General features: G+C 28.9%; 1 protein-coding gene across 1 annotated transcript in view; it reads left to right on the top strand.

Moving 5' to 3' along the window:
- Positions 1 to 9606, top strand: part of LOC108691145 (glutamate receptor ionotropic, kainate 2) — a 146300-nt gene that overhangs the window by 88861 nt on the left and 47833 nt on the right. The window contains exons 2-3 of the mRNA XM_018198800.1: positions 353 to 514; positions 9000 to 9251. Coding sequence (XP_018054289.1) covers positions 353 to 514; positions 9000 to 9251 — 414 coding nt within the window. The remainder of the gene's footprint in view (positions 1 to 352; positions 515 to 8999; positions 9252 to 9606) is intronic.

Genomic DNA, 9606 nt, shown 5'->3' with positions numbered 1-9606 from the left:
AAAAATATAATTACCAATAAAAAATATTATTAATTAATCACAAAATTTATTTGCTACACATCAAAAATATATGTTTAAATAAATATTATCAATTCCTAACCCCTTTCGACAGAGAAATAAAATTCTTACAATAATTTTGAAATAAATTTCTGGAACAAATCTTATATTTGTATCTTCCTAAAAAAAGATTTACGTTTCAATATTATATTTATTATGGCATTGTTGAAAATAATATTTTATCAGTACACAATTATTTAAATGGTATCTAACATCAATAATGCATGGCTATAATATTGTATAGTTTCTAAAATAAAAACTTTAATATTTAAAAAAAATATTTATTAAATTGCAGGAGCGATCTTCACCGAAGACCAGAAGGATAGTCCGTCGGAGTTGGCATTCAAATACGCCATTTACAAAATTAACAAGGATAAGACTCTATTGGCGAACACGACATTGGTTTATGATATCCAATATGTGCCTAAGGATGATTCGTTTCGCACATCCAAGAAAGGTAGGAAAATAATCAATATAGTCTCGTAATAAAAGTATATAAAACAGTATTATTCTGAGAGGACTGAGTATTATATATATTTGAATAGCAAATAAATTATTTGAATCATCTATTGTGTGTTATCTTGAAAGAACTAATTATTATTTAAATAGTTCATCATCTATTATTCGTCTTTCTCGGGAATGTCTGTATCTTGCAATTCAAAATAATCTCTATAAGATACAGCGGGGCAAATTAGATAGCGGAGCATTTTGGATAGTTACAATTTCATGCATGCTTGTTAGTTACGAGAAACGCTGTTAAAAATATAAAGTGTGGTTATATAAACAATGTATTAAAGCTGAAGGAAAGAAGCAATTTCTTTGCGGTCGTTGTTCTAGAATATACTAATTTCAATTTTTTACATTATAAAGTTTCATTTTATTTTTTCCTAAAAAAAGTTTCAAGTCAGATTTAAAATTTTCGCTTTTGTCAATATAAAGTAATCAGACTTTATACGGCATATGTTTTGTATGTTTGATTAAATACATTGTGCGAGTTTAATTTTTTAAAAAATTAAAATTATTTTTCGAAAATTTTTTAACTTATTCAATTTATCCTTCTTTATTCTATGAGAACATATAAATGCATCATAATATTGATAAGGCACGAATTTGTTATCTGAATAAATTGAGAGTGCTTCCGAATATTATTTTCCTCTTAAATAAATTTAATAAATGAGAAAATTCTTTATTATTGATATATTATCTGTAGTAGATTGTAATATCGTTATCACTAATAAAAATTAATAATTAATGTAAAATAACTAAAATCAAATCATAATCATTAAAAACTAAAATAATAATTAGATAAAATGACAGACGTGATTTTCTTATATCGTTAAATTATTGTTTGTAAGTTATACCTACAAGATACACGATAGCGATAATTTGGAAGGCGACAATGATTGATAGTATCGTAAACATACAGTTAATATAGTTGATAGTTACATAGTAATTAATTGTAACGTAAGCTTTACAATGTCACAGTCTTCTTATTTTTTAATTAATTTACTTTTATGCTTTTTTGTAAATAATGTGTAATTAAAAATATATCTACTAATTTTAACTATAATTGTAACGATAAGAAAAAAATCTGTCAATAATTTTTTCATGAAAAAGCAGTTCTTAAAAATTATCTTTGAAGAGAAAAACGTCAATTGAATTCCGCAATACCGATTGCTTCATAATGTTATCGATTTGTTCAAATATATGCATAATAAACATAATAAACAGTATTAATATTTAGATTTATATTAAGAACATTACATTAAAATAACACACCTTAAGTAACCCACAATTTTTAAATTTCCTGTCCAATTTTATTATGTTTTTATTATGTTATGTTTTCCCCATGGTTTTTATTTATTGTTCTAAAAAAATTTAAACATTAAAAAAAGAAAGTGGTTAATGTAACATATCCTGATTGATAATTTGGCTTGAATTTAGTTGCGTCATATCTACTAAAAAAAAACCATATCACTTTTTAAATAATTGCTTCGCGTCGCTTATTCAACAAATTATATACTTGAAGATATGAAGATTATTTAAAAAATTAGATTAATACTTGAAAACACATTGCGAGATAAAAATCAGAAATGAATAAAAACGTCGATGAATGAAATTTCTATTAATGTTATTAAAAATATTTTTAGCAATTCTATTAAATTGTTAAACATGAAAAACTTGTTCTTTGAATTACTTTGAAATCTGTGCGTTTCTAATTAACTTTGTGAGTATTTATAAAAAATAGAATTATTCTATATAATATATAGAATGTATGTTATTCATTGACTTCAAAATGATGTATTTATGAGAATATTTCAACTAGTATAGAATAAAAGCTGAATTCATTTTTCACGTGCAGTATTAAGTGCGAGAATATATGAATATAGACTAAAAAATATTTACTCCGTACAATTTATACAATATAAAATATATATCTGCTTCGCCAGCACGTATCAGCTGGCGATGAATAGTGACATACTAGCTAAAACCAGCTAATTAATTAATTTAGCCTCCATTTTAATATGCTCAAAAGACTGGCGGTTAGAGTATGACGTGAATCTCCTGTCATTGGAGCGCTTTTGACACGCGAGCTTGAAAGTTGGCAGGAAGCCTAGTGAAAGCAATTCAGTTAGCGATCGACTATAACATGAATTATAGCGCGAGGACGTCGCACGCGACATGATGTAGCTTCAGATTTATGTAAAATAACACGAAACCGGATCGACTCCGAGACCCGAAACCATAACAATGTCTCTCGCGCAATCGCAAGCGCGGTGGCTAAATCTCAGTGCGACGAGCTCGACCAGTTATGAATTCGCAATGTCTCTTCGAAATGTGTTTTCTTACAAAATTCTACACTGCGTAGTAGAGATTCCATTTATTTGGTTTAGCCCCACGATTCTCAAGTTATTTTTGGCAAACAATAAAGAACATAATAAAGAAGCCATTTTGTTATGTAAAGAAATAAGTAATACTCATGATTTAATAAAATCTAGTATGACAAAGATGCGTACAATCGACGTTCAGTGAAGCAAAAGTTTCTTTATATAAAGAAGATTCTACTGTGTAAATTGGGAAAAACTGCTTATATACAAACCGTGCGAATATGGTACAATGATTAAATGCAAGCATGTAATTAATCAGAGAGCATATACAATTTTCTTCTTAAAACGTGTGCGGCAAAGATTTTCAACTTACTAAACAAGCGAGGTAAAAGAAGTCACGATAGACTCGTGTTTATGTCGCAAATTCACTAAAACATATATCTCAAAAATCTTTTTTACAGAATAGAACAATAAATGGCTATACATATAACAATCAGGGTGTCCAAGATAAATACGAAAATAATAAATAGAGATATATAAATATAAATTTCATGAAATTCTGCTATAAGGAAACTATTCAAGCCTCGTCTGTAAATAGTCAAGTATATATCAAAGTAATATATAAGTGAGTTGAAATATATATTTATCAGCGCATTTTCTCAAAACACCGAGGGGAATCTTGCGATTATTTACACCCTCTTGAATTTTCTTAAGCGGAAAGTATTTGGCTATAAATATGCCTATAGAATACCATTATATATAACAAGAATCCATGTATTTTTTCCCCATGGCATGCTTAAAATGATATCTATGGTTGGAAAGATTTCTTCGCATCCCTTCCGGTCGTCCTGACTACTGCGTTTCCTCTCTCGCGGACGGAGTTGAACCGTGTCGAACGGCGCAACTTTTCCAACATTTCTTTTGTAAACTGACTCATCCCGCGATAAATTTCCCATGTCACCCGAGATAGGTGCCTGTGTACATTTTCTCATTTCTGCGCATCTCTACGCGAGTTTAATGTTGCGTACGCGCGAATTCGGTTGACTCGCGCTTACTATGCCGTGATGCATTTCGCCTAAAAGTAATCACGGCTGATGCTCGCGCCGTTATCTTCGCCTAATGTGTCCACGGACTGGATTTCTTCATGCAAAAGTTTTCAAACGGATTTGAAACTCCGCTCTGCTCTGCCATGTGCAAAATCGGCTCCTACCGAAGCAAAATCGGATATTTATGTATCATGAAACCTGAATGGAAAAATTAAAACACCGTTTTTCCTCAATATATTTAACAACTAAAAAAAATATGTTTTTTTTTTTAGAAAAAACAACAATATACGTTATTTTTTTCTTTTTCTTTTCATTCACGGAATATTTAAATCATAAAATATCCTCCTCGTCGTATAATCGGACTTATCGAAGAGAGTTTTTCATCAAATATAGACAAGTTGCATTTTAGAGAATCAACGCAGGATTCTTCTGTTATTCTGTAGAAAATTGTTACATAAGGATTCTTTATTTTCCGCACAGTTATGTCGGAGTTCTCCAGGACGAGAAACGAGGAACAAAGCCTCGATAGGAAATTGAATTCGCGGCGAAATACTCAACTCGAGAGAAAATCCTGTATGAATTTTTCAGGGCATCTAGTACGGATTACAAGGTATTGTGACATCTTACTGTCGAAAGAACGAATTATATGCATGTCAATTGGTAAAGCAATTATCAGAAGAGTAATATTGTATTTCTCGAAGATGAAAACAAACAATTTTTCTTCTTCTATATATAATAAGCGAAGTAAAACATAATACATTAAACACAATAAATAAATATATTTTATTGCTATCTTTATCCTAGTAAAGTATTTCATTTATTTTGTTTCAACAGAAATTTAATTGAAAAATCAATCAATAAGTATTTTTAAAAAAGTACAGAAAAATGTAAAAAGGCAGCATCTAATAAAATTTAATTTACTTTTATGAAATTTTATTAAGTCGTTAGAAAGATAAAATTGACATGTTATCGACACAGTTAATAACAAGAAGTTTTAAAGTAAAAGTTCATGCTTTTGCTATGTTGAAAGAAGTTTTCTTCTTTCTAACATCACGGATACATGACATAAAGTTCGTTTCACACTCTTACATTGTAAAGAATAAAGTAAGTTACTCTCTCGATGATAAAAAACTTATACTACTTTAATAATTTCCCAAAAAAAAAAGAAATTTCATTTCCCCGAGTTCGCATGGAAATAGGACATCGCACAAATTTCTTTTCAAGTTTACGTCGTAGGTGTAATTCGTTCAGATCACTGCGAAAATAGAAAACAAAGGAAGATAGAAATCGGAAGAGATCTAAACCAGGGAAATTGATTGGATAACTTTAAGGAGCAGCGACCCGGACCATCGAGGCGGAACACTTTAATGGCAGGTTCCGTTTACGAGAAAGATATGGCCAGAAATGGCGTGCAGCTAACCAAATGACGAAGCGATTATTTTGCTGGATTTTATTTCCCAGTGTCTACGGGAAAACTCCGTTCGCACATTGCACTCGTAATCCTAATAGACAATCTCATCCTACCCGTCCGCTGTCCTCTTCTATTCCCCTAACGACTTCGCAATGGCTTTTTAAAGAGATTTGCAGCTCGTCATTGTCAGTCGGCTTAATCCTAATAATTCAAGCTGTCATATATCTGTATAAGATAACTTCGCGAGCATGCGAATGCACAGTTGCTTATGCAACTTTCGGCGATGAAACTAACGAAAACGTTTACCAGATTATCCTTTAACCGCATTACAACGATGATCACAAAGAGTGTATCGCAATTACGTAATATTTGCATTAATTATATCTTTGCATTAAAAAAAGACAAGTATGCGTTGAGAATGTCTAAAATCAGATTAAACTTTCTGCTAGCAATAAAAACATGCAAAGGATTTAATTTAAATTAAACCTTCAGATTTGATATTAAAATTGTCACACAATAAGATAAAAAAAATGCTTCTTTTTCATTCTGTCAATTATGTCAAAAAAATTTTATGTAATAATACATTTTATGTATATCTCTTTTTTATTTAAAAATATTTGTATTCTGTGTTCCGAGTAATTAATTTGAATACAAAGATTTGCTCTAATAAATTCCGTTAATTTCGAATAAAATTAATTATTCCAAATGATTACTGATTTAATGAATTAAATATCTGTAGCAATTTTAAAAAACTATATATAGCAATATCATCATCTTAATTGTGATAATTCAATGAAATTCAATTAAGATGATAATTCAATTGAAATTGTGATCGCATCATGCATTATATTAAGCTCATAAAAATTATGAGAAAACATCGACGCAGTTCTTTGTGCTTGTGGAAACTGCCACACTCATTAACGTAAAAAGGATAAATATCGGTTCGTTAAACAAAACTGCAATGAGGATTGGAGGTAACGATTCTTATTTACTTCAACTTAATCAACGATAAAACAGCGTGATAAGAAATTTCATAACAATGAAATGTGCATTCTAAAAAAATGATGTGTTATATATTTGCGCCTTTTTACAAATCTTGGAACAATTGGAAAATGTTAAATTTAATATACGTGTCCCACCATTTTTATGTTAATTTAAGATAATGTTAAAAAATGATACAAATATAATATTATGTAAAAATTAACATAAAAAATGTAACATTTTAATACAATTTAAAAACAAACTGTGAGAATATATTTCTTTAATAAAATTAACATTTATTTGTTAAATTAACATGTATTCATTTCTCTTTGAATTTACGTTTTAAAATTGAATTATCTTTTTTTATAATTATTTATTCACTTAATCATAAATAACCTTATTTTAATATTAAAAACAGTTAAATATTAATTTAACAGAAAATATCCAAATAACATTAAAAACACAAAAATTTTAATAAAGGCAAGTTTTAAAATAGTAGAAAATATTTTTTTACTGCATAGACAGTTTAATTAGGCGAAAATGTAAAGAATTATAAAGAAACAAATTAGCGGAAATCTCAGCTAAGCGAGCACACAGCAAGTATAATATTCTTTGTTACTATAATAATCTTGTCTCAAATTCTTTATATCAAAGGCAAATTAATTCAAAATAAATAGATAGCAAAAGTAGATTATATAAAATTATTGTATCAACGTATCTCTAAACAGCTATGATAACCTTTTTTTATGTAAGAGAACAACTGAGAATATTTAATCAAAATCGTTAGTATTCTTTCCCAAAGTATTTCATTACAATTATATTGGATTCTTTCAACAAAAGAAATCATGATTCCTTTCACCAAAGGAAATCACGAATCCATTTTATCTGAACCTTCTAACGCTGTTGCTATACAAAAAGTATTTCTCATTCTGTTATTATTTCCTTGAAACTACATTCTTTTAAATTAATTATTATCCAAGTTAACTAGATATTTTTAATAATAAATTACAATCACAATAGATAAAATATAAAATATTGTAATTATCAAGAATATTATCGAATAATAAGTAATTTGGTATATACAAATTGGTAATAGACAAATGCGCAAATGGAAAAGTTAATTTCGTGAAAACAAACGCTGCTTACGTGGTGCAACATACGTGAAATTCAATGTAGTCGCAAATCATAATTTTCACAATGGAAATAAAAAAACGCTGAATAATTCAAGATAAAACTCAGTCAGCGAGAATTCTTAGAAATACCAAAATCAAACTTATCTATCGTTCAATGTAACTCTCTCTTACAAGCCACGAATAATTTGCGATGTAAGGAAAAATAAAGCTGTAGTCCGGAGGCTTTTCCTTCAAGGATAATAGATAACTGAGCTTTTAAAAGAATGTATCAATTCCCTGTCTGCTCACTTGAAAACGCGTACATCGAAAGATTGCAGAACATATATTACGTTTATTTCTGATAAAATCATCCAATATATCCTATATTGACCATTATTATATATTACATTTCAATCACATATATACATATTATTCGATTCTGTTTCTGCATTCAGCTTTTAACTGGCTTCATTAATCCATTTTCATTAAGATATTGATATGTTAATTTTTTAAATAAATAAACGCATAACATAAGTAATATAACAAGTTATCGATTTATTAAGTATTTGTTACGTAGGGCAACCTATCTTTTGTTTGTATGCGTGCGTGCGTGCGTGTGTGTCCGTTTCTGTTGATTATCTTAATTAAAACTACCGTTTACTTATAATTATAAATTAATAAATTTCACAATCGAGTTTATAAAGATAGAAAATTAATAAAATGTACAATCATCAAATGAGGTAGAAATAGAATTTCTCATTTACATAGTTACATTATATTTTACAACTGAAAATTACATGAAAATTAAAACTATATTAAAAAAGAATTCTTTATAATTTGTAAAAATTCAATTTGTCATATTTTTTATATTATTCTCTACATTATTTATGATCTTTTATATAATTGTGCAAATTATTAAAATTTTTATGTCATTGTGATTTTTATTGAATTCGATGAGGGAACATTTCAGAGTTTATTATTGACTCTTTCAAAATTCTGTTAAAGTCTTTCAAAATTCCAAAACTGTTTTGTAATAATAATCTATTATACAAGATTATGAAAGAACAGTAATGAGAATCAAAAGAATTTGTCGACAATTTGCAGCTTTCGCTGATACAGAACTTCTAAGTACGCTTCATCTAGAAATATGAAATTGATATGTCAAAGCCAGTCTCCGTTCTGCAATCTCCGTTTTAGCACACCCTCATGCCTCCATTGATATCTTCCTCGCTTATCTTACAGTACTATATATATATATATATTGCACCGCACCCACAGTATTTATTTTTAACACATCAATAAAATACTTTTAAAAGAGGTCCTGCGTTTATTTTTCTAAATACATAAATTTATAAGAAATATGTTTCTAAATACGTTTATAATATTTCATTTAAAAAAAAAACCGAATCGAAATTTTTACAAGAGTTCTGAACTTTCAATAAAGCAACTAAACTTTCACTAGTAAAAGTTATAAATATAAATTAATTTATAATATAAATAGTAATTATTATGTTATTACATATTTTGCTACTAAATTGCTCAAGTCTTTTAATTTTTATTGCAGCCTGCAAGCAATTATCCAGATCGGTACAAGGCATCTTCGGACCGTCTGACCCACTTTTAGGTGCTCATATACAAAGTATATGTGAAGCATTGGACGTTCCTCATCTTGAAGCGAGGGTCGATTTCGAGCCCACTTTCAAGGAGTTCAGCATTAACTTATATCCCGCACAAGATCATCTTAACAAAGCATTCAAAGACCTTATTTCCTTTCTAAATTGGACTAGAGTGGCTATTATCTATGAAGAAGATTATGGTAAGTGAAGAACAATAAAATTGTCGCGGTAATTCTTGAAATCCACACAAACTCATATAAATGTTCTTATCAATGTATCTTATTAGCAAGAATATTTTTACAAGAGTTTATCTCTCTCTCTCTCTCTCTCTCTCTCTCTCTCTCTCTCTCTCTCTCTCTTCGCATTAATATCTACATTTTTCAATCTTATTTTCAATGTAATGTTAATTTGTTATATATCGCGCAGTAATCAACTCGGACGTTACGTGATTAAATCGGTATATATTTTTCCATACAGAACGGTAAGAATGGTTCTAATGGAACGCGGTATGCGATGGACTGTGAACACGAACATGCGAACAATGCTACACATCCA

Source organism: Atta colombica, unplaced genomic scaffold, assembly GCF_001594045.1.
Source record: "Atta colombica isolate Treedump-2 unplaced genomic scaffold, Acol1.0 scaffold41, whole genome shotgun sequence".
Classification (NCBI taxonomy): Eukaryota; Metazoa; Arthropoda; class Insecta; order Hymenoptera; family Formicidae; genus Atta; species Atta colombica.
This window is presented reverse-complemented; position numbering and strand designations above follow the sequence as displayed.